Here is a 21921-nt window from a genome sequence, read left to right as displayed (position 1 = left end):
GCCAACCTATACATTAGCTGTTCTCGCTGGGTAGAAATTTATATGTAGTTACGGCATTTAAATTCTATACTTGAATTCTAATTAACCGGGATAACATAAACCATATATCACCTTTGTTATGGCCGACGCGCTCCCCATGGAATCTTAATTCATGCGCCCTAAATTAACAAGATACCATTGTCTTCATATTCTAACCATTCTATAGTATCGAAACGTAGTCAACTGTATTGTTAATATACTCTAACACGATATAATCCCATGTTTACTGGACATTGTAATGATGTCTACCGAATCTGTGATGAAATTATCGTGATATCTTGTATATATACCTTGGAATTGTTCAACCTGTAACAACTAAAACCACATGTTGATACTACGCTGTCGTTGCACGTTTATCATTGGATCCTATTATGTCTACAGCGTCTAATCTAGGATGATAGGTTTTTGTAATGGTTAACGCTCGTGTTATTCGGCGACATGAAGTAACAAGATTCCTTAGCATGTCGTGTATCACACGGCAGCTATTGGCGTTATTATGGAACCTCGTGTCTATCTTATGCACGGCGTATATGGTTCACGGGGCTACATATGGCACTTCATTATCCCCTGGTCACGTAGCCATGCATCGTTTTGGCGTCAACCGTATGCGTAGTGCTATGGCACCACCTTACGGGACATTGAGCCACGATGGAGCTACACAGACCTTGGATATAGCGATGCCAAGTATATTTAGCCGTTGGGGACGAAACCGCGGGCCATTCATTCGTGGATCTTTACCTAATCACGTCTCGAATGTATCACCCATAAGGAGACTTGATAATCCTTTGTGTTTCATCGGGACAAACAAGCCACTTAGATCTGTTCAATCCCGGGAGTACATTAACCACGATGTGTTCCTGGATACGAATCATAAAGTTACCGTCAGCCATACATATGCCTACAGTGAGGGATACAATGGGCCTCATTCGTATGGTCACATGGATCATGGTGGTACCAACGCCACGCAGACTGCAACCTATCCCGGTATAGGCGACTATTCCACGTTCGTATCGCATCACTATCGTATTGTAACCGGCGATATTATAGACTACCTACGACGTAAGCGTATAGAGTATGTGGAAACTCCCATAAAGTTAACCCTCAAATTCTGCCCTTTCTGCCCTCCGCACAAGTACAAGAGCGATAATTTGTACAAGCATGAGATATTCAAGAACTCAGGCAATTCTTACTGCCATCGCTGTGGCTACAAGGGCAGCCTATACGACTTCAAGGCGGCCATGGGTGACCTTCCTGGCGGTATGATAGAAGAAGCGATGAATCCGTCGTTCAATGCTAATCCATTCGGTCCAGTATTGAAACCAGAACCGCCACTAACGATAACTGATATAGCACAATACGAAGCTAACTTATTCTTGCCCAAGTATAAGCCGGTATTGGATTACCTAACTGACACTCGTGGAATAACAATAGAAACCATAAAACGATACCGTGTGGGAGCAGGTGAATTTAGCTTCAATTACGGTGTTGGAAAAGGTGACTCCGAATTATGTGTCGTGTTTCCATGGTTAATGGCTAAATCAGGTGATCGAGGCAGTCAGCTATGTGTTAACCGTATTAAAATAAGGTCTATCCAGGACAAGTCACGTATGCGACTAATACCACGAGGAAGTTCTTGGGGCATGTTCGGTGAGCATTTGCTACGTTGCGAGGAATCGGAGAATGCATCGGGTCCGAAATCCATTGTAATCACGGAGGGTGAGTTTGACGCAATGATAGTAAACCAAGTTACCGGTCGTGTCGCAGTGTCGTTGCCTAACGGTTCCAACTCATTGCCAGTGGCGCTACTACCCCGTTTAGAGCATCTGGAGCATATATACCTATGGATGGATTTTGATTCAGCAGGCCAAGGTGGTGTGGAACACTTCGCGAATAAATTGGGGATACAGCGTACGCGTGTTGTACGCGATATACACGAACGTCCCAAAGGATCGGATTCCAGGGGGATACCCAAAGATGCCAATGATGTATATCTACGCGGACTGGATATTAGTGCATACATTGACTCGGCCACGCCAATGTCGCACTCACAGATACTCAACTTTAACGACATTAGGCAAAACGTTTTTGAGGAGTTGTCTAACCCCGGAGCTACGTCGGGCATAGCCTCTATAACGATGCCGGGATTGTCACAGCTGCTTAAAGGTCACCGACGAGGCGAGTTGAGTGTATGGACGGGAGCCACGGGTTCCGGCAAGACAACCATCTTGTCCCAGCTCTCGCTTGACTACTGTATGCAAGGCGTAAGTACACTTTGGGGGTCCTTCGAAATAAACAACGTACGATTGGCGAAGACCATGTTAAGGCAATTCAGTGGGCGTAACTTGGAGTCGTCCTTAGAGGACTTTAATTACTACGCCGACAAGTTTGCAGAACTGCCGCTGAGATTCATGAAGTTTCACGGGTCAACTTCTATAGACCAAGTTATCGACGCAATGGACTATGCAGTCTATGTACACGACGTAAGGCATATCATAATTGACAATTTACAATTCATGTTAAGTGGTCAAAATACCCGTGCTGGTGAAGTATGGGAAATACAAAATAAAGCCATTGAAAAGTTCCGTAGATTCGCTACACAAAAAAACGTTCACGTATCTTTGGTAGTACATCCACGTAAGGAAGCTGATGGAACTGCACTTGGTCTATCCAGTGTCTTCGGATCCGTAAAGTCAACCCAAGAAGCTGATAATGTACTTATACTCCAGAGTGTCTTGGGAGAAAATCGTAGCATAGACGTCAGGAAAAACCGATTTGCCGGTAACCTGGGACGTGTTACATTCAGATTCGACCCAGTAAGCTTAACCGCTGAGGAACTGAAGGTGTCTGAATTCGTATTACAATCAAATGCAACCAACGATACAGAAGTTGAAACTGTTAAAGCATTTGATAAAATACGGCCACCCGCACCGCGTCGTAGTGCTATAACGAAACGGAGTGTTGATCTACCCGAAAAGACTGTAGTATTCGCCCATGGAACGGGTTCATTCCTTAAAGAACCTGCAATTACAGCGACTGTAGCGCAGTCAGTACGGCCCATGTCGACGTATCGCCTAAATAGCGTCATGGATGAAGATCGGAACCAATCAGGATTCGTCCACGATTCTGACTTGGAAGAAACTAAGGAAGGTTTTGCATTAAGTGGAGACTATGTGGCGCCATCAGCCCCGGATAATACAGACCCCAACCTAGAAAGAATAACCATGCGAGGAGTAACTGTAACGCGGCAATCGTCAATCAAGGAGTATCGTGAGTTCATTAAAGTGAATGGCCTAAGTGATATGATAAAAACGGCGGGTAAAGGTATAGTTAAATGTGATATATACGACAAAATAAAGCTACACGTACCCCCGTCGAGTGTAGTGTCCGCGGAATCAAGTGCCACGGAAACTACAAACAAGAGCAATCACGCATTCGCAGTATCGACTGTGGCACCATTGTTGTGTCTCAAGGATACCGAGGTTCAGATATACGATAACTTGGGTGAATACCGCCAAAGAGTATTGCGTCGCACAGGCCAAAAGGCACTTATGAACGTTACAGGATCTTTACCCCTAGGCACCATTACGTTGCCTGTATATAATCTGGAAGGTGGACCTGATGAGTTATTGTCCAGGGGGCTTATATTCGTTAATAATCCTGAATCGCTCGAGTCCCTGGCGCCACTGTTCGAGCATACCAAGTTGTGTACACTGGATATAGAGACTACTGGGCTCAACCACCGAGAGGATCGTATACGGCTCTTGCAAATATCAACTCCAGACCAGCCGTCAGTTGTTATAGATGTGTTCAAAGTACCAGTGCCAACGTTAAAAGAATGTACTTGGCTTGTTAAGCTACTGGGTTCCCAAGCAGTTAAAGTACTTCACAACGGCAAGTTTGATATTAACTTCCTATCGCACAACGGTTTTAATGTAAAGGGGCCGATTTTCGATACAATGATTGCAGCTAAATTGTTAAGTGCAACTCGTTTTAACTGGAGTTGCAAGCTAGGACACGTGGCGGAACGCTACCTTAATATAGTACTGGACAAGTCACAGCAATTCTCAGATTGGACCCTGGATCCATTGTTTGAAGAACAAGTGATATATGCCTCAAGAGATACCGCAGTATTGCTCCCGCTGTACTTCATACTCCAGGAAAAATTAAAAGCAGAGCGTCTGGACATGATAGCTGATATCGAAAACAAATGTGTCTTGGCCGTATGCCAAATGGAACAAAATGGAATAAAGGTTGACCTGGATAAACTCAAGTCGTTGCAAGCAGCTCTGGATAAGGAAAATGAAACGGCAATGAAGCATCTTGGCGATACCTTGGGAGTATCGAGTAACCCCAATTTCAACTACAACTCCCAGAGGCAGATCTTACAGGCATTGCAGCAACAGAAGGTCATGGATAAAACCAGGCGTGGGCTTATACAGGACACTTCTGAACGCACTTTATCCCGTAATACATACCATCCAGCTATCCAGGCGCTACGTGAATATCGCAAGACTAATAAGGCAGTGACAGCGTTTACAGAAAAGATACCTAACCATATAGACTCTGCTACAGGCCGCATATACCCTAACATCAACCAAATAGGTGCGGAAAGTGGGCGCTTCAGTTGTGATAATCCAAATTTACAGCAGATTCCACGTGATAGTAGATTCAGAGAATGCTTCATTGCTGACAAGGGAAACAAGCTAGTAATTGCCGATTTCTCCCAGATAGAGCTGAGAATTGCAGCTGATATAGCTGAAGATCGTCGTATGATAGAAGCATATAATAGCGGTGAAGATTTACATTCACTAACAGCCAGCTTAGTCAAGAACAAACCAATATCAGAAGTGACTAAAGAAGAACGTCAATTAGCCAAAGCCGTCAATTTTGGCCTTATTTTCGGAATGTCATTAGCAGGATTCCGTAACTATGCCGAAAGCTGCTATGGTGTAGTACTGAGCGTACCTGCTGCTCGTGAAATTTACGACTCGTTTTTCAAGAGTTATAGCGGTATTACAGCATGGCACGAACGCATGAAAGCTGCGAAACCAATATCTGTACGTACGCTAAGTAACAGGTTATCCGTTTTCGACCAGTTTTCATTTACCAGGTCGCTTAATTACCCCGTTCAGGTAAGTAGTACTCTTCATTTCCATCATCCATAGGGAACCTCGGCAGATATTACCAAAGAGGCAATGGCGCTATTAGTCGACCGCGTTGCTGATATATCTGGTAAAATGATACTGTGTATTCACGATGAAATAATACTTGAGGTACCAGAATCGAACGCTAATAAGGTAAGTTGGTGCTGGTTTTACATAACATGCGCCAGGCACTGGAAGTACTAATCGAGACCATGGAAACAGCTGGAAATAAGTTCCTTCGATATGTACCGTGCAAGGCAATGGGTTCTATAGGCGACAGCTGGGCAGAGAAGTAATAATGTACAACTTAATGTAGTCCGTTTATTTACACTAAATATGACCAAGCCTCATGCAGTGCTTGGGTTAGTAACTGTGCCTTCAATAACGTTTGCCAATCCGACCTCGTGTGCTTGTCGGGGTGGCATATGAGCAGAGCTTTGTGGTAATGAGGTTTCACAGCTTCCTTCGGTGCCGTGCATATGCTAATGTCTACAGGTGCCCACTTGGCATCCGCCCACAAAACCTGTAAACATTAGATACAGTTATTCCAGAGCCTACCTTCCCCAAAGTAAATAGCAAGGCGCGAACGTCTTTGAGCTCACCCGAGTCGTTGTAGGCCCACTGCTGTAGCTGCTCGGCTATCTCTCGTTGCTGCTCGCCTGCAATAAATATACAACCCAAAATCTAACATACTTATCAGGGCCTTGTTACTGGCAGAAGCATTAGGTGACCCAGAACTACCACGCCATCCCATATCACGAAATGACTCCTCTAAAAGTAAAGTAAAATCTTCATTGTCATTTTCATCATGTTGGCTCGACTGGATTAAGAAAGGATCATACGGTGAAGAGAATGGGTGGACCTGGATTGGTTCCTTGTTTGTAGGACCCGAAAATGCCGAATCTAGGAGTAGATCGGTTTTATCTGCGTCAAGTGAAGTTGCAGTTGCGCCTTTAGCCGGTTCTCCAGTCTGATAGACCAATTGGTCAATCTCATCCATTGTTACCACTGTGTCCACCACTTTGGGTGTTGCGATAAGGTGGTCAAAATTAAATGTAGATTTCATACCAGGCGGATCCTGTAAAAAACATGATTCGTAATCAGCTTGCGATTTAGGCTTATTTAATGGTTCCAAATCAAAAAGAGAGTCCATATCATCCTTGGGAGCAACTCCAGTGTCAAACGTTATCATATCTTCATTGTTATTACACGTAGCTACCGTTGGCCATAGAGAATTAGGTAGCCGATTATCAGCCACCCTATTACTTGAAGCATCAATGTTTGAACCATTGTATCCAGCAAACATATCAAGATCACGGTTACTCTCCTGATTGCCGAATAGGTCCATCTCATTCGAATTAGGATGGTCAACAAAGTTCAACGGTTTACTTGGCATGTCACTGCCATTTTCTGTGCGATATGGAGACCCATTCGATGTGATTGTATCCCCCAAATTTATGATATCCGCAGAGGGAGCTTCCACTCTCCTACTAAGTCGAGTTCCGGTAAGAGGGTTTACATTACCCTTTAGTACATCCAAAATGTCTTCTAAACGCTTCTTTCTCCACCAATTCCATGGTAGCTTGGTCCCCGTCATCGTTAAACAAAAATCACATTGTAGTCCATACACAATAGATTAAAATAAAACAGTAGTGACTAATCAAAAGTGCCATACATACCAATTAAAAACCTTGTGGTTTTTGTGACTTAAATAGTAATGTGGCGTGATATACGCCCTTATGATCTACAACTATACACATAAGATGTCCCGACGTGATTACTGGCAAATGTGCATTGAATAACGCTATAATATTTATAAACTAGGCCCAAATCAGCTATTGTATTAACAAATGGACAGAAACACCTGTATGTGTATTAATATTGGCCTGTTTAACCCAGTGTAAATATAAAATCGAGTTCAAACAAGCTGCTAACCGTAAGCGCCCATGACACGGATACAGTATATCCACAATATCTTTCGATACAAGTATATAACATACTATATGCGGAATAATGGTTTTATCATACAATTGGACGATAGTTAACCGCCACATATATGTGGTATTTATCTTCAGAACTGCAACAAGAATATAACCCGTAATATATTATATATCGCTGTATTAACAAAGATAAAGTACAAACAATATTTAATTGCATAATCGACCGTCATGCACATATAGTCTATTACATTATCTGTATCTAATGTGCTCGCTCTATATCCGCTTGTAACTACACACATCAAGGGTATATAACGATATATGTATGTGAGTATTAATGGCGCTATCGTAATCCCATTGCCAACTACTCTAATGTAGCACTCAGTGGACTAACGGGGAATGTAACATCGATACTTGCAGCGCGTTGCAGCCAAAAATCTAGAATTACGCTGTTGAAATGGGCCTAACATAGTGTAGCAATGCCTATGTACATCACCATTAACCTTCCAGATGGCGATAAGCCAGAGGAAGATGCAAGCTGTGACACCCATAAGGATGAGGACGACCTTGGGTTGGAGAATGTAGTAAGTAGGCAACGAAAGTATACAGTAGAGTTTGATAAGTCATTGGCCATGTGTGTGGAACAGTTCAACAATCTACTCAACCAAAGATCGTGTCCTGTCAAGGTACTCCGCTGTGCTAATAGCGCATACAACCTTGGACTGAGCATATCACGGCTTGATGTATTACGGAGGGATTACGTCAGTTGCAGCTACTGCACAAGCGCTGATCATTACCCAGTGAATTATTTCGACAATATATTTGATGAACAAACTGACAGTGAACAAGGTGCTGACACTTCGAGGACATCGGAAAGCTCTACTCGAGGTGTTAATCGCTATGTAGCACATGCTGATAGCCCAACTACAACGTCAATGCAGGATATTTTCTTATACCCTACCCAGAATATAATCAAGCGGTTCATGGATCGCAGAACAGTCACCAAATTAGTACGATCTGATGCTCATTATATAGAAGTGGAGCAAAGTAACACTTTATCGGATTATGTAGTGTATATGGTCGGAAGCCGTATCGAGGAGCAACCATTACTCCGTAGTATATGGGAGAATACACAAGAAGTGGTTGCATTCTTAAGGAATAACCTTTTTCCATGGTTTCGTATATTCCGAGTATCGATACTCATTACATTCGCACAGTGGACATTATTTATAGTTAGGCTGGTGTACTCCCATACTCACCCTGACAGCACAGAGGAACATGATGGCATACTATTCGGCGCATTCAGCGGTGAGCTGCTCAAGAAGGATTTTGCAATATATCGGTTAATAAGCTCCACATTTTTCCATAATTCAGGAGGACATCTTATTATTAGCACAATCATGCATTTTAGGTTCAGCTCGGTACTTGAACGCATTCACGGGCCATGCATCACGCTGTTTGTCTATTTTCTGTGCTCAATCTACGGTATGCTGGGAACTTGCTGGGTCAACCCGGAGGACTTACAAGCTAATGGATTCGCAGGGGATTGGGGAGTGGCAGGTGCCTTATTAAGCCGATACTTCATGTTCCCTTATCTGATAGATCGAGAGCATCAGCACCTAATCAACGTATTTGTCAGCCTTCTGTGTTTATTGTTCGCAAAGACAATAGCGGCAGTGACCAAGATCTTACTCTCTACCCACCTGCTATCAGCATTGGCGGGTTTCTGTCTGGGCACTATGATAAACAATCGACTTATAGGTAGGACTTGGTGTGGAATCCCCAGCCTTGTTGTCGATTTTTTATGCTCATTTACGCTCCTCGTTGTGCCCGTGGGTTCGATATTTGCATTATCCCTACTTGAGACGACGTGACCTGCGTGTCCCCGATCGCGTGCACCGACTGTTGGGGTAATGTACGCTGTTCACAAGTAATCGTTTCGTCACGGACGATCTTGTGAAATATAATCATCGATATTAATATGCTATTTATATAATATTTTAAAACGTGTCACCCACCACTGGTCGACCTAAAATCGGCGTCCAAGTTAACGTTTGCTGGTGTGGTGTAATATTTTAAGCATGACGGATTCCGTCACCGCGTGTGCGGATTTAATCGCGCAGCGTCTGCGTGGAATGACCAAAAAAGTCAAGCCTTTGTCGGCAGTTGACTTGATAAATGTTGCTGGCACCGCCGATTGGAAGCAGCTGGAAAAATCGTTGACAGCAAGGTCAGCACAGCCAAAAAGGCAGCATTCAACAATATTAGACCCCGGTTCCAAGTTTGCTTCTTGCCTATGGGCATATTTACCGCCGAACGCAGCGGAGGTAAACAGTGACAACACTCCCCAGCCGGTTGGAGATGTTGTGGCCAACAACAGTTCTGAGATTTCGCCCAGTCGTAAACGTGCATGTAAATCAGTAAACACTCCAAATAGAACATTGGAGCATAAGTCCCTGGTGTCCGTATCCGACGTGCTCAGTCGACTGTTCGGCAAGACTAACGAGAAAAGTCAACATTTTAATTTCGAACAGGAGCCAACAGAATTGACACTAAAACATGCGCTAGACTCTTTAATTCGACACGAGGACGGTTCAACAACTAACTCGCAATATTCGTCGACTACTCTGGAGGAATGTGAACGTTTCCTTTCGTCATGTTACGGATCTTTTGGCAGTGATGTAACTCTAATTGACGAGACGAGCACAACCTTAGCAGAGGAACAATTGGAGGATCTCATGTGTACTCCTCTGGAAGTAGTGAGACGAAAATGCGAAATGTTTTTTGAGCGTCACGGTTTGGTCGTAAAGGTGCGCAAACTTCCAGCTGAAAATGCTATAAGAAAAACATTGCCCGATTCTAAGCAGGTGCTTTGCTACCCAGCTTATCACTTTGTTACACGCCAATATACCCACATGTTCGAGCAGCTGATGCGAGCACGAACTTTTTTGGACACACGGTACAATAGCTGCAATGAGTCACGTAACGCCAAGTCACCCTTCTCAATGGTTGAGCCACGAGAGGAAGTGATCAATCAAATAGAAGCTTTGGCAAATGATTTTACAGACCCCGATTTTAAAGGGATCTTCATATCTGTCAGCACAAAGGCGTTTGTAAGCCCTAGCGAATTTGGTCTTGTACGCCGCACTAAAACGGTGGCATGGGCAGTGGTGGAGTTATTGGAAAGTAACAGACGCGATTTGAAGGGCCTCTGGGTTAACCCGTCGCTATCAGCGTCTTCTGCTACCACGCTCCTCAGTGCCATGCTGCCCTATACCATCATGACTAGCTTTATGATGTCACATCCAACGGCAGATCAGCTGACACAAAATAAGCTGTTCTCCGTTGGCTTGAGCGCTTTTGATGCTTTCCCACGACAAGCGCTAGTACTGCTAACCAGCCCACTCCGTTGCGGGCTTGTGAAACACTACGAGGTGGATAGCGATTCTACCGAACGTGTCCACGAACCAGATTGTGATTATTGTAACGTAGAGGATGAACCCAACCACGTAGACATGGGAACATCCACTGACCAATGTTTCTGCTACCAGAAGGCTAATTGGAACGATCTTAGACGCGTTATAGTAGGATGCACAGAGGGTTTGATGAACATGCTATTGCCAAGATGGCGGGAACTAATACCTCATGAACTTATGGCAGACCTGTTGGACGACCTGGAGCACATTGTCAAACCGGATTCGGTAATGTCCCAACCAATCAAGACCAAAGAAGTAGCTACCGCTATTAGAGAAGCTGAATACACCGGACTCACCGATATCGAAATCAGGGTATGTTAAACTAGAATAGGTGTCCCAACTCTATCCCGGACAAACATGTCGCAATATATGTTGTAATATAATGCAGGATCTAATGATGCATCTGTACGGCCCACGATGGAAGTGCCGCCTGAAGACTAGTGCAATAAAATGCATTAAAGCGTACAAATTGTTGCCTGATACGTGCAAGGGGGCGTCAGTACTAGAATTCGACGCCAGAGAGGAACGCAGAAAACGCCGCGCCCAAGTAGTGGCACAAAATTAGAAGAAATATTTTAACGTCCAGTGGAACCAAAACCCTTCTCCCCGCGCTCAGTTTGATCAAGCTCATTTACTAACTATAAAAGGTTTAAAACGATAAGTATAATCCATGTCATCGAAGATTGTATCAAAAAAACACGACAAAATGGAGCATGAAACATATATTTTATAACTGATAGGCTCTCTTGACGAGATACCATCAAACATCGCATCATAAAAGAATATAAAACTTGGAAAATATACAATGCAAGACAAAATATTTAAAAGGTATAATAAAAAGGATAATTACACAGGCAGTATCCATAAAACACAGTTACAAAAAAACACGAGTATAACAACACATTATTGTGGAAATACACGCAAGATATAGGAAGACCACACTTTCGTGTCACAAAAGGTGTATAAAACAACGGTAACGTAGCGCATTATAAAACGCACATTATATATAATACATCTATGTTGACCCAATTTCGATATATCCAAAAGTAACGATTGTGTCAACATATGTAAATATATAAATCCACGTTTTATGTCACGCTACCGACCAATAAGCAAACAATGTAGTTATTGCAAACGGCTGTGCCGTCATATCAGCCGGTGCTATGCAAGTATATAAAATAACATGCTAATACACGTAAAGCATAATGTAATTATATACTATTTTCATGGGAGGCATGGCAATACGGAATGGGCAACGACATACCTCGTAAGATATCTCCTCACCGTCATAGGAAATCACTTGAACCAAACGATCACCACTCTGGATAGTGTAAGGCTCATCACTAATGTTGTCAAAAGCAACCTTGATATCACCACGGTAAGCAGCATCAATGATTCCAACTAAGAATCATAACTCAAACAGAGATAACACCTACTTGAATTAGCAAGTCGCAAAGGTGTCTTGGATATACTACTACGCGGTGCTAAGATCCATCCAACATTGCGCATGGAAGAAGATCCGATCTCTGATTTATCATGCACACGGTATGCAGCAATCTTAACGCCAAGAACCACATCCGTGGTCTTCTTAGGAGCTAATGTGATAGTGTCGGGACAGAATAAATCAAGGCCACAGTCACCTGGATAATAAGACTTGTGTGTCTTGTAACGCTCTGCTACCTCTGGAGAACGAGGAAGGATCTTTATGTGCATCATCTTGATATGTAGGCGTTTGTAACCTGAGAGGAATACCGGATTTAATATATATGGGTTTTTCACGGATTGGCAGATAAATCTATTAAACATAATAGAATTATAACAAGTGTTGTGTGGTTATCCTTCCAATATACGGTGTGTATGCTGAAAATCAACTAGCTAATGTTAACATATAGAGAGTACGTTGTTATATTGACTAACACCTGCATTTTATATGTTGTATATCAACGTTATTAAATGACTAATGTGTGTTTCCTTGTAAAATCAACTGTGTTATAGATTACAGCACACATTTCAGGTAAAGACATTTGCTTAGCATTTATTTTCAATATGCGATTCTATGAGCTGAAGTGAATCGTGAAAATGTACTTTGATTTCATGGATTTTATACACAGTGATAATATAACTACTGTACGCTTGTGGCTCTATCTGGGGATGAAAGGAACAAGTATCTAGGGAATCCTACAACACTAACTACAACTTAGTTTGTATAAACAAATACAGGGATTCATATATATTGTATAATCAGCGTGTTGGATCATACAGAACGAAATCCAACGTCGATCGCAACGCCATGGATCGCCCCCAGGTGATAGTACGAAAAAGGCCTTTATATATTCAACAGGCTGTTACACCGTTAAATCCAAAGCCCTTCCTTGCTAAACTGGTCGGACAAAACGTATTTGTAACTTTAAAATGGGGAATGGAATATAAAGGTAGGAATTGAATAGCTACAGTCACATGTTTCAGGATTCCTAAAGTCATTTGACAGTTATATGAATATTGAGCTCGAAAATGCCGAAGAATGGGAAAACGGAGTTATGAAAGGCACCCTCGGCGGTACAATTCTTATAAGGTAAGCTATGGAATTGTGTATCACATTTCAATAGGTGTAACAATGTTTTGCACATTCGAGCTGCTGAGTAACTAATATCTTATATATCCCAATATAAACCCATTTGAAATCGCAACACTGAGCTATATAATTTAGCATATTTACTGCATAAGCAATGGAATGCTACGCAATATGGAAGTGGTAATACATATTGTTTTATATATGATTCAACATCAATCGTCACCGGGCCATTATTGTGTAAGGCACTTTATTGACACCATTACAATAAACTGTGATATATATGGTCAAGAAATAGGTTATACAATCTACAAAACTAAAACCTGTCCCAAACTTTACAGAACCACGCATTGAAAATCATTTCTGTGTTTATATTTCTTAAAATACTGTGATGCGATTAAGGTAAATAAACCTCGTTCAACAAATGAACGTGCGATCGATTAACCTCAGGGAAGACAAACCTAAATGACAATGTTTGCCAACCCCTCTTTCCCCAAGGTAAACTTATACTCAAATTCATATATACACGATTGTCCTTACTCCAAAATACATTGGCTTTAATGCCATCAGTTAAGGTCTTCTCCGCCATAAGCTCAAATTTCCTACAACATGTGAATTACAGAGCTTAGGACCTACTTATCTAATGGGTATATAATAGGAGTTATAAAGTCTTTACCACGCTCAATTGCAAGGCACATGTTTGACTTTGGGCTGATACCGTCATCAATGATCAGTTGGAGTTTAGGGGTCACATGGATGTATTTATTCTTCATGACGTATAGGTCCTCCCAACGTTTCAAAATGTCAAAAGTAGTCTCCTTAGTGAGTGGAGCATGATGTACCTGAAGTAAAAGATCTTTATGCTTGTAAAGAAACGCTATTCTTTTTATGGTCTCTGAGAAATCCACCAAACCAGTTGTTAGTGCATCACCTCTCTTATAAGCAACGTAACGCATAGCACGAGGTATGTCCACAGAAAGTCTGGCATTCCACACGTACTGGCTATCAAGCATAATCTACAACATGTTATACAAAATGGCACGTGATTTACCGTTGCATCTAAGCCGACTTCATCAAATAAGTCTTCCCATCTTGCTTTCTCAACATCAGAATAGCCCCGAAAGTTAATAGGTACCAATTGGTTGCCAAGACGGCTGCAAGAGTCAATGTCACGACTTCGTAGTGAACACCGCAACTCGAATTTGCCTAGGTTGAACCTCTTTGCAATGTTGATCTTCCTTCCAAAGTTGTTGTTTATAGAGTTCAATACATCACGTAGTAACAGCGTGCCACGTATACTTCTAGGCTTTGGAAAGGTGTAAGTGGATCTAGGCGATGTGTGTCCTTCCTGCGGTGAGGATTCACCAAGAGTATATTTACACCTACCGCTCTTAATATGCCCAAAACCGCTAAAGCGGAATAAAATAAAAGTATGGCCACCATTTAATGCATATTATATATTGAAGTTGCTATAAACCAATATCGAATCGTCTCTACCTAATATCCATGGAATCCACTACAATAATCACAAGACACGCGAATCGAAATAATATAATAGAATTATCTACATATTTGTATCATAATGACATAATCTAGCACACTATTCATGAGCAAATTGGTTCTTTTTGAGAAAGGTGTGTATTAGAATGTTTAGTCCTGTACTTTTAGACACCGAGCGATTCAGATTACCATGGAGGATTACTATAGTTACAAGTGTAGTTGTCATAAATAATAATTACCAATACTCATTTCATTGATATACTGCGATTAAGATAGTGATAAATCAGTGGAATTCATACGAATCTTAGCACAATGCAGTCCACGTAAAACATAATGTAAAAGATATATGCTGATAATTAAGGGTCATCAGGTTGCTCCAGGAGTGATGTCCAATTAGATGGTAATGCTGCATCATGCTGTATCTTGCCCTTCTTCTCAAGCATAAGACATTGATCCAACAATGGTTGAATGCTTGTAAAGATTTTATTCAAATCATCGTCGTGTTTTCCTTCAAGGAGGTGATTCTCCCAAAGCTGGTGAATGTCTTCAGGGCCGACCTGAATTTCAGAAGTAAATTTCTGAAATCCAACGACCTGCTGCCCAGTAAGCAAAATGTATGAATTCCCGCTCTCATAGGCACTGGATATTTCTTTAATATTTTCAATACACCTACCGAGCTGTACGACCGATGCGATGTATATATTTAGCTATGGAAGTAGGGAAGTCGTAGTTTATCACGTTCCGAGTGTTGCTAAAGTTCATACCACGAGATGCTACGTCAGAGCATACTAGACAAAAACTATCTCCTTTACGAAACATGTCCACCACATCGTGACGCTGCTTCTGCGATAAGCTTGCACTGAGTTCTAAAGAACGTAAGTTGTGGCCCCTAATAAAAAATTAACCTCTCAAATAACAACATACGTATGTATTGAAAATAATTCCAGCATACGAACCATGGCGTGTGCTGTTTGACGATATGAGCAAAATACGATCGTCTTGTCACCAGTGGAGCCATTTGCCATGATATGCAACAGTAACTTCGCCAAAACCAATGGCTTGTTGTTTTTAGTAGTCTTTATGTACCATTGGGTCAGGTTCGCAGGTAAACTGTAAAGAGCCTGAGATCTAGATTTCATTAATAATGGCCTGTTTAACTGAATTAAGTCTATTTCAGCTGATTTTGTAGGAATTGTAGCAGAAACCACTGCAAATTATTAATTTTATAACCTAAACCTACATATCTTCTGCGGCCTGACTACTGGGAAACTTGTGTCCAACAGAGACTGCTTCTCTTGACACTCTCGTGATATTGAAGTGACAACAGATGTCCAATTAAAGTAGCTCTGCGATAGTAACATGTCAACCTCATCGATTACCATCCACCTAATGCTGGAATAGTCAAGAATCTTGCCACATGATGAATTGCGATGGTTATAATGTTCTACAAAACGACCAGGAGTAAACAGTACAATCTGAGGTGAATGCTCCAATAAATATGTATGATCATCGACAAATGATGTGCTACCGTAGCACAAATGAGCCCTTAATAGAGTGCCACCTTTAAGGTCATAAACGCTGGCGTCATCTTCAAGGAACCACGTGCAAAAGTCGTATGTCTGCTTTACCAGCTCCCTTGTTGGTGCTAATATCAACGCGCAGAGACCCCTTCCTGCGATAAAATAGTATTGAAGCTATATAACCTACTGTTGTGGGTTACTATACTGTTTACTATAGGTAACAGATAACACAATGTTTTACCCTGACCTGTTGGAGCAGTAATAACAATGTCACAAGCAGATGAAGAAAAACGATCCAAAACATCGCAATTGATCAACCATGGTATTACCTGCTTTTGGACTGAAATACATAAATGTCGCTAAATAACGATGTACCTGGGAATAGATCCGTTATACCATGACGTTCAAGAAGCAATAATAAATGTGGATGGACCTTCCATTCCTTAAAATAATCCCTTGCAGACTTGCCAGTACTCTCTGTTTCTATGAGTTTTATGCGATTGACCCAAAGTGGTATTATATTAGCACTGGAAGGTTGCGACGTTGATGGCGCCATATCAGCTCACCTAGAAGATGTGCATTTAGACAGCGGTATAGAACATACTAGAAAACAAAAAAATACCACATTATATACCATTAGAATAGCTATGTGTGTATTTGATATGTAGGTTATCAGCGTAACAAAAGGACGGGTATCATGGCGCCCCGTATCGAAAGGTCGCACGCAAGCATCACACACAACATACAAATCACAGAGATATAACAATCCTATCTAACGAAGTATCGTAAAAGGTGGATTTTGTTGCTGGATTAAGCCTCCTAGGGTAATTTGTTATAGCATAAGGCCTGTGTTCTTGCACGACAGGTGTTTATGTACGGAGACCGCAAAAAAGCGTTTTATTACAACGGCCAACATATACCTACGATTACATAGATTATAGAAAGATAACTGGAGTTATAAGAGGGTTGTTTGGGCTTTGTAAACCGTCGCCTTTATAATCCAGTGGGAAGTGCTGTGTATGAAAGGCGCTTTCTCCTATATCGAAGCATCGGCTGCCTTAAAAGTACGCTTTTTCGGATTCATCAACCGAAGACTCTAAGTTATACATCACTTAGTTGATAAATAACATGTTTATCTAATAAAGGCCAAGAACAAAGTGTAATTACCATGGATACTGGAGGTTCGAATCAAACTCCGCGACCAAGCGGTCATGTTGATAATCGCGCTTCTAAGGGTCATCATATGCGTAAACGTGGTCACATAAGTCACCACGCCATGGTACACAGGAAGTTGATGTCAGCAAATAGTGGTAACATAACGCTAGTGCGAGATGATTCTGGTCATTCCGACGTGACAGTTCCATTACCTAACGTCATACAACCCCCGCTAAAAGCTACCCAATCTCCAATAACAAAAGTGACAGGACCTACATCCGGGTTAAAAATGCTACAAGTGCCGTCATCCAATGATTCACAGAGAAGACGTCGCACTATAAGCAGCGGGAGCGATTACTCAGCGGATGAAATAGAATACGTTGATCGTGAATTAGAAAAGATTGTATATACTTATGGACCAATAACATCTACCAAAATAGATCATAGGCACGTACCAAGGCCACAAACCAACGTTGAAGAACCAGAGTCTGAAGTAAAACCGACTAAACCCGTTACACCATTACTACCGACATATCAACCAGCAGAAAACGAGCTGCCTCCTATGTGCGAGAAAACCTATGTTAGCCTGACAATGAATGAAATACCTATATACGGAGACACTCTAAGAAGGATCAACATACCTTTTGCAGTGGTTGTGCAACCATTTGCTGAAGAAGTGAAGGAACGCATCCCCATGGTAGATTTGGTATCGGCTATAGGTGAATGTGAACTATCGAAGCAAAATTTAATACGCTGCCCAAAATGCCAAGCATACTTTAATCCAGCCATGGAACTTGATGCAAGACTCGACTACCGTATATGCAACTTTTGCTACACTGGGTTCACTTTGACTGAACCTGAATCCAGGGCCCTTGCTGAATTAAAGGCAGAAGTTTCTAAGAATTGTCCAGTAGCTCCAGTGATGCAACCGAGTGTAGATTTTATTGCACCAGTACGATATTACATCCAGAACCTAGAGGACGATGGCACTCTAACATCCCAGCTTTCATCGCTAATGGTGCGTGCTAACGAGCTGTCGTATAAACTGCCAATACTGCGCAATCGCTCTGAGGATAATTCCAATGTCGTTTATTACACCTACAGTTCGGTGTCATCTAAGTCGCCAAATAGGTCCACGTCAGGATCAAGCAGCCCAACCAGTGTATCTACGGCCGGCATGATGTCGGATTCCTGCACAATCTCATCGCCAATGCGTATGATGGGCTTAAACCATGACATCCCAGAGGACCCTACTTGGCCACAGATTATGCCGACAACACAAATCAACACATTACCGTCGTATGTCATTGCCATAGATACGACCTCTACTTCACGCTCCATCGGACTTAAGAATTGTGTACTGGAGGCATTGAGGCCAGTATTCCAAACGTGTCAGGATATGCAACGAACCGTTAGGTTTTGTGTCATTACGTATGATTGCGTGGTGCATTTATACGACCGGAGAAATGGCTTTTTTAGTGTAAATGTAGTATCTGAAGTTGACGAATTGTTTTCACCAGGATGTTTTGAGGAACTATTTGTAGAATTCACGGGAAATAACATCGAAGAAGTCTTGGAGTATTTGGATAACATCACTAAGGTGTCAATCCCACCAACAGGCTCACTATCATGTGGAAACTTTGCTCTGTCAGTTGCTATCTCGCTATTGGCAGATGCGCATCTTTCAGGCACCGTCTCCATTTTCTACGCACAGCCACCAGAGTTGGGATTGGGGCACTGCGAAAAACCCAGCTTGACCACTGAATTCAGCGTTGATGAAACCATGAAGATCGTATATGATGGAATGATACTCCAGTGTTATGAAAACGCAATCGCCGTGGATGTGTACATTTGTGCTGCCCAGGAACGCATGCCTGCAGATATACCGCTAATGTACATGAGCCAACAGACGGCTGGTTGGGGTGCCTACTTCTCATCCTTCAATCCCATTGAATGTGGCCCTAAAATAATGCACAGCTTTACACGATTGTTCACAGTGCCTCACGCTTACAACTGTGAGCTTAAACTGCGTACAAGCAAACCTATATACATACTTGGGAGCTTCTGTTCGTTCCACAACATGAGATCGTACATTGATAAGTCAACAATGAAAGTACCAAGGCTGTCCCCGGATACTGCAATATGCTTCCACTTATATGTAGATGATCTAGTTAGTGACAGGCGTCAACTGTATGTTCAATTTGCTTGTATGTACAATTCGAGCATCACTGGAAAGAAACTGATACGAGTCCATACACAATCAGTCAAAGTGTCAACCAATATCCACAACATATTCAAGAACGTATGTGCTGATACTATAATAAATTACTACGCGAAGAAACTGGTTTATGAAATGATAAGGTCAAATAAGAACACGAAGCAGAAGGTAACAAATGAAGTGGTACTCTTCCTTGCAAACTACCGTAAACTATGCGCACCTTCGACACCGGAAAACCAACTTATACTACCAGAGAACATAAAGAGTATACTGTGCTTGCTGAACGCACTGATGAAGATCATCAACCTCGGGGAGCAAGGTGCCGAATTCTTGACAAAGATGCTACGCATACTACAGGCTCCGATACAGGAGACTATCTATCTATACTCCCGTTGCTATTGTCTACACCGAAGCGTTTATGATAACAAAGAATCAACGATGGATGGTGGATGGGATTTCTATTGCGCACCCATACCGTCAACGGTTACTCAAATATACAGCGATGGCATATACCTAATTGACGATGGCCAGAAGCTGGTTCTCTACTTTGGACCACATGTTAAATGGCCACTATTGCAGGAACTGTTCGGACAAGATTTGCTACTAGATGAAAAAACATCTAACAAACTGGAGGTTAGAACAGATACTGAAACAGGTCGTAACATGTTAGACGCCATAGAGCGCGTGAGATCAACCCATGTAGGTGGACGATACCTAGGACTGCATATACTCCCATACTCCTCCCGCCATCATCGACTTATCAAACTGTTGTTACTTGAAGATGAGATGGGAGAGGTATCCAGTTATGTCAACTTTCTTGTAGAAGTCCATAAATCGATTAGACACACTATCGATGATATCATCGGTTAGATAATTGTGCAAGGGGTCGCGCATCATCTCAACATGATCTGGTCAACTTCCACTCTTAATATTTAAGCGTAATAATATTGCACAATTATGCTAGGCTTCACAGGCAGGACTATTGGCCGTCTGTGTTGCCGCAACGTCGAGCTGTGTGTTACCAACTCGATAGGTAAGCTAACCTCATTAATACCATCAATCACGGAATATGAACCCTTAGGTATGTATCCATTGTAGATGGCTGTACATATTGAGTGCATTACTAGTAAGCAACTTTTTTAATAATGTAAATGTGTAAGCGTCTGTTTTCCATTTGCTTCGTTTTTTAATCTTGGTCACATAATTCATCATTGCAGCTTCAATATGCTACTACACCGGTATTCATAGCCATAGAAGCTTCCAGCTGATAGTGGAAATATGCGCAGTTGAAGGATCATTCGTTTGCTATAACACGGTTGCTGAGTTGAGAGTAGGCAACAAGGTCGTTTCTACGACAGGTATGTAATATCTATGGCATTACACTATACATTAGCTTTGCCTACTAGTGCCAAGGGTATCCTTGAAAATGTAGGAAGTCGTGTATCTACCGTAATAAATCAGCGAGATACAACGATTGACTTGGCTTTTTACAAAAAACAATTTGTAACAAGAAAGCATATAGTAACGATAACATTTAATATTGATAGGGATATCATTTTAAGAGACTGTCCTAAAAACAAATGGTATGTTTTATTATATACCGATAAGACTATACAAGGTACATGCTGAGAGAAGCGGGAGTTATTTTGGGTCGAGTTAAACTGTCGTTCCACAAGCGTATGTTTGCCATTGTACGGTATTCATTACATAACAGTTGAAATGCACCGCAGTATAGTTGATGGTCTTGTACTCCAGCAGGCACTTTTATGCGCACAAGAATACAAAGAACAAGGGCATAAAATCAACACAGATGTAAGCGTCATGTTAATCATCTATTAAGGCATGTTTGCAGCTGACATCAGACAGTGCATTGTACGAACATGAGAAGCTAAATTTGTTTTCCATGGCACTGGAAGGACCACTTATCGCAAAAGAAGGAGGTGCACAACAAATGCGGTACTACAAAGCTCTACTCACGGAAGGAACGTGGAAGTGGTGCTATTGGAGCTCCAAAACAGAATGCCGTGCTGACAAAAAGGCGCACGGTTATATTTCAATACTATCTATAAGCACGGTAATTTGTCATCCAACCGACTATACCTGCTTCTATATCAAGTATTACACACAAAAAGGTACACACGATATTATATTAAAGGCCGTTGATCGCAACCGAGATGTTTGGTGTGACGCGATGTTCCTCTTCATTGCGGAAGTAAGTTCAGCTCTATGAAAATATACATATATCAGACACGAAGATATCTGGAACATTTTGAAAATTTTGATAGCATCCAACAGTATTATAATTGTTAGTCAAATGTGTGTGCGTTCTTAAATAAAATTCCGTGATTCCAATGGCACACTTA

General features: G+C 41.8%; 10 protein-coding genes across 10 annotated transcripts; 6 read left to right on the top strand and 4 right to left on the bottom strand.

The window, feature by feature from the left end:
• The first annotated feature begins 169 nt into the window (after positions 1-169).
• BBOV_IV005810 (DNA polymerase A family protein) lies at positions 170-5510 on the top strand. The gene is made up of 3 exons (XM_001610460.2): positions 170-5171; positions 5205-5336; positions 5372-5510. Exons 1-3 carry the CDS (start codon positions 450-452, stop codon positions 5477-5479), a joined length of 4962 nt encoding a protein of 1653 aa, XP_001610510.2. The 5' UTR covers positions 170-449; the 3' UTR covers positions 5480-5510.
• BBOV_IV005800 (uncharacterized protein) lies at positions 5469-6900 on the bottom strand. The gene is made up of 3 exons (XM_001610459.2): positions 5877-6900; positions 5742-5842; positions 5469-5706 (listed from the first exon to the last, which is right to left on the bottom strand). The coding sequence occupies exons 1-3, from the start codon at positions 6778-6780 to the stop codon at positions 5509-5511; spliced, it is 1203 nt and encodes a 400-aa protein (XP_001610509.1). The 5' UTR covers positions 6781-6900; the 3' UTR covers positions 5469-5508.
• Positions 6901-7269: 369 nt separating this feature from the next.
• On the top strand, positions 7270-9034 carry BBOV_IV005790 (Rhomboid family protein). Its single transcript, XM_001610458.2, has one exon. The coding sequence runs from the start codon at positions 7600-7602 to the stop codon at positions 8992-8994; it is 1395 nt and encodes a 464-aa protein (XP_001610508.1). The 5' UTR covers positions 7270-7599; the 3' UTR covers positions 8995-9034.
• BBOV_IV005780 (uncharacterized protein) lies at positions 9032-11551 on the top strand. The gene is made up of 2 exons (XM_001610457.2): positions 9032-10908; positions 10985-11551. Exons 1-2 carry the CDS (start codon positions 9202-9204, stop codon positions 11159-11161), a joined length of 1884 nt encoding a protein of 627 aa, XP_001610507.2. The 5' UTR covers positions 9032-9201; the 3' UTR covers positions 11162-11551.
• On the bottom strand, positions 11036-12342 carry BBOV_IV005770 (dUTPase family protein). Its single transcript, XM_001610456.1, has 3 exons — positions 12033-12342; positions 11861-11997; positions 11036-11234 (listed from the first exon to the last, which is right to left on the bottom strand). The coding sequence occupies exons 1-3, from the start codon at positions 12310-12312 to the stop codon at positions 11172-11174; spliced, it is 480 nt and encodes a 159-aa protein (XP_001610506.1). The 5' UTR covers positions 12313-12342; the 3' UTR covers positions 11036-11171.
• A 460-nt stretch (positions 12343-12802) lies between these two features.
• On the top strand, positions 12803-13316 carry BBOV_IV005760 (putative small nuclear ribonucleoprotein F). Its single transcript, XM_051767573.1, has 4 exons — positions 12803-12901; positions 12938-13028; positions 13063-13168; positions 13203-13316. Exons 1-4 carry the CDS (start codon positions 12887-12889, stop codon positions 13237-13239), a joined length of 249 nt encoding a protein of 82 aa, XP_051623267.1. The 5' UTR covers positions 12803-12886; the 3' UTR covers positions 13240-13316.
• Positions 13317-13512: 196 nt separating this feature from the next.
• Positions 13513-14648, bottom strand: BBOV_IV005750 (uncharacterized protein). Its single transcript, XM_001610454.2, has 4 exons — positions 14552-14648; positions 14217-14513; positions 13802-14181; positions 13513-13767 (listed from the first exon to the last, which is right to left on the bottom strand). Exons 1-4 carry the CDS (start codon positions 14606-14608, stop codon positions 13563-13565), a joined length of 939 nt encoding a protein of 312 aa, XP_001610504.1. The 5' UTR covers positions 14609-14648; the 3' UTR covers positions 13513-13562.
• Positions 14649-14991: 343 nt separating this feature from the next.
• On the bottom strand, positions 14992-16801 carry BBOV_IV005740 (DEAD/DEAH box helicase family protein). Its single transcript, XM_051767252.1, has 6 exons — positions 16561-16801; positions 16373-16525; positions 15906-16337; positions 15590-15872; positions 15339-15554; positions 14992-15304 (listed from the first exon to the last, which is right to left on the bottom strand). The coding sequence occupies exons 1-6, from the start codon at positions 16739-16741 to the stop codon at positions 15022-15024; spliced, it is 1548 nt and encodes a 515-aa protein (XP_051623266.1). The 5' UTR covers positions 16742-16801; the 3' UTR covers positions 14992-15021.
• A 292-nt stretch (positions 16802-17093) lies between these two features.
• BBOV_IV005730 (Sec23/Sec24 trunk domain family protein) lies at positions 17094-20488 on the top strand. The gene has a single exon (XM_001610452.2). It carries the CDS (start codon positions 17354-17356, stop codon positions 20426-20428), a length of 3075 nt encoding a protein of 1024 aa, XP_001610502.1. The 5' UTR covers positions 17094-17353; the 3' UTR covers positions 20429-20488.
• Positions 20487-21909, top strand: BBOV_IV005720 (uncharacterized protein). The gene is made up of 7 exons (XM_051767899.1): positions 20487-20639; positions 20776-20916; positions 20952-21141; positions 21177-21235; positions 21273-21370; positions 21411-21770; positions 21806-21909. The coding sequence occupies exons 1-7, from the start codon at positions 20516-20518 to the stop codon at positions 21866-21868; spliced, it is 1035 nt and encodes a 344-aa protein (XP_051623265.1). The 5' UTR covers positions 20487-20515; the 3' UTR covers positions 21869-21909.
• The last annotated feature ends 12 nt before the right edge of the window (positions 21910-21921 follow it).

The sequence above is a fragment of the Babesia bovis genome, assembly GCF_000165395.2.
Source record: "Babesia bovis T2Bo chromosome 4 map unlocalized Chr4_1, whole genome shotgun sequence".
Lineage (NCBI taxonomy): Eukaryota > Apicomplexa > Aconoidasida > Piroplasmida > Babesiidae > Babesia > Babesia bovis.
This window is presented reverse-complemented; position numbering and strand designations above follow the sequence as displayed.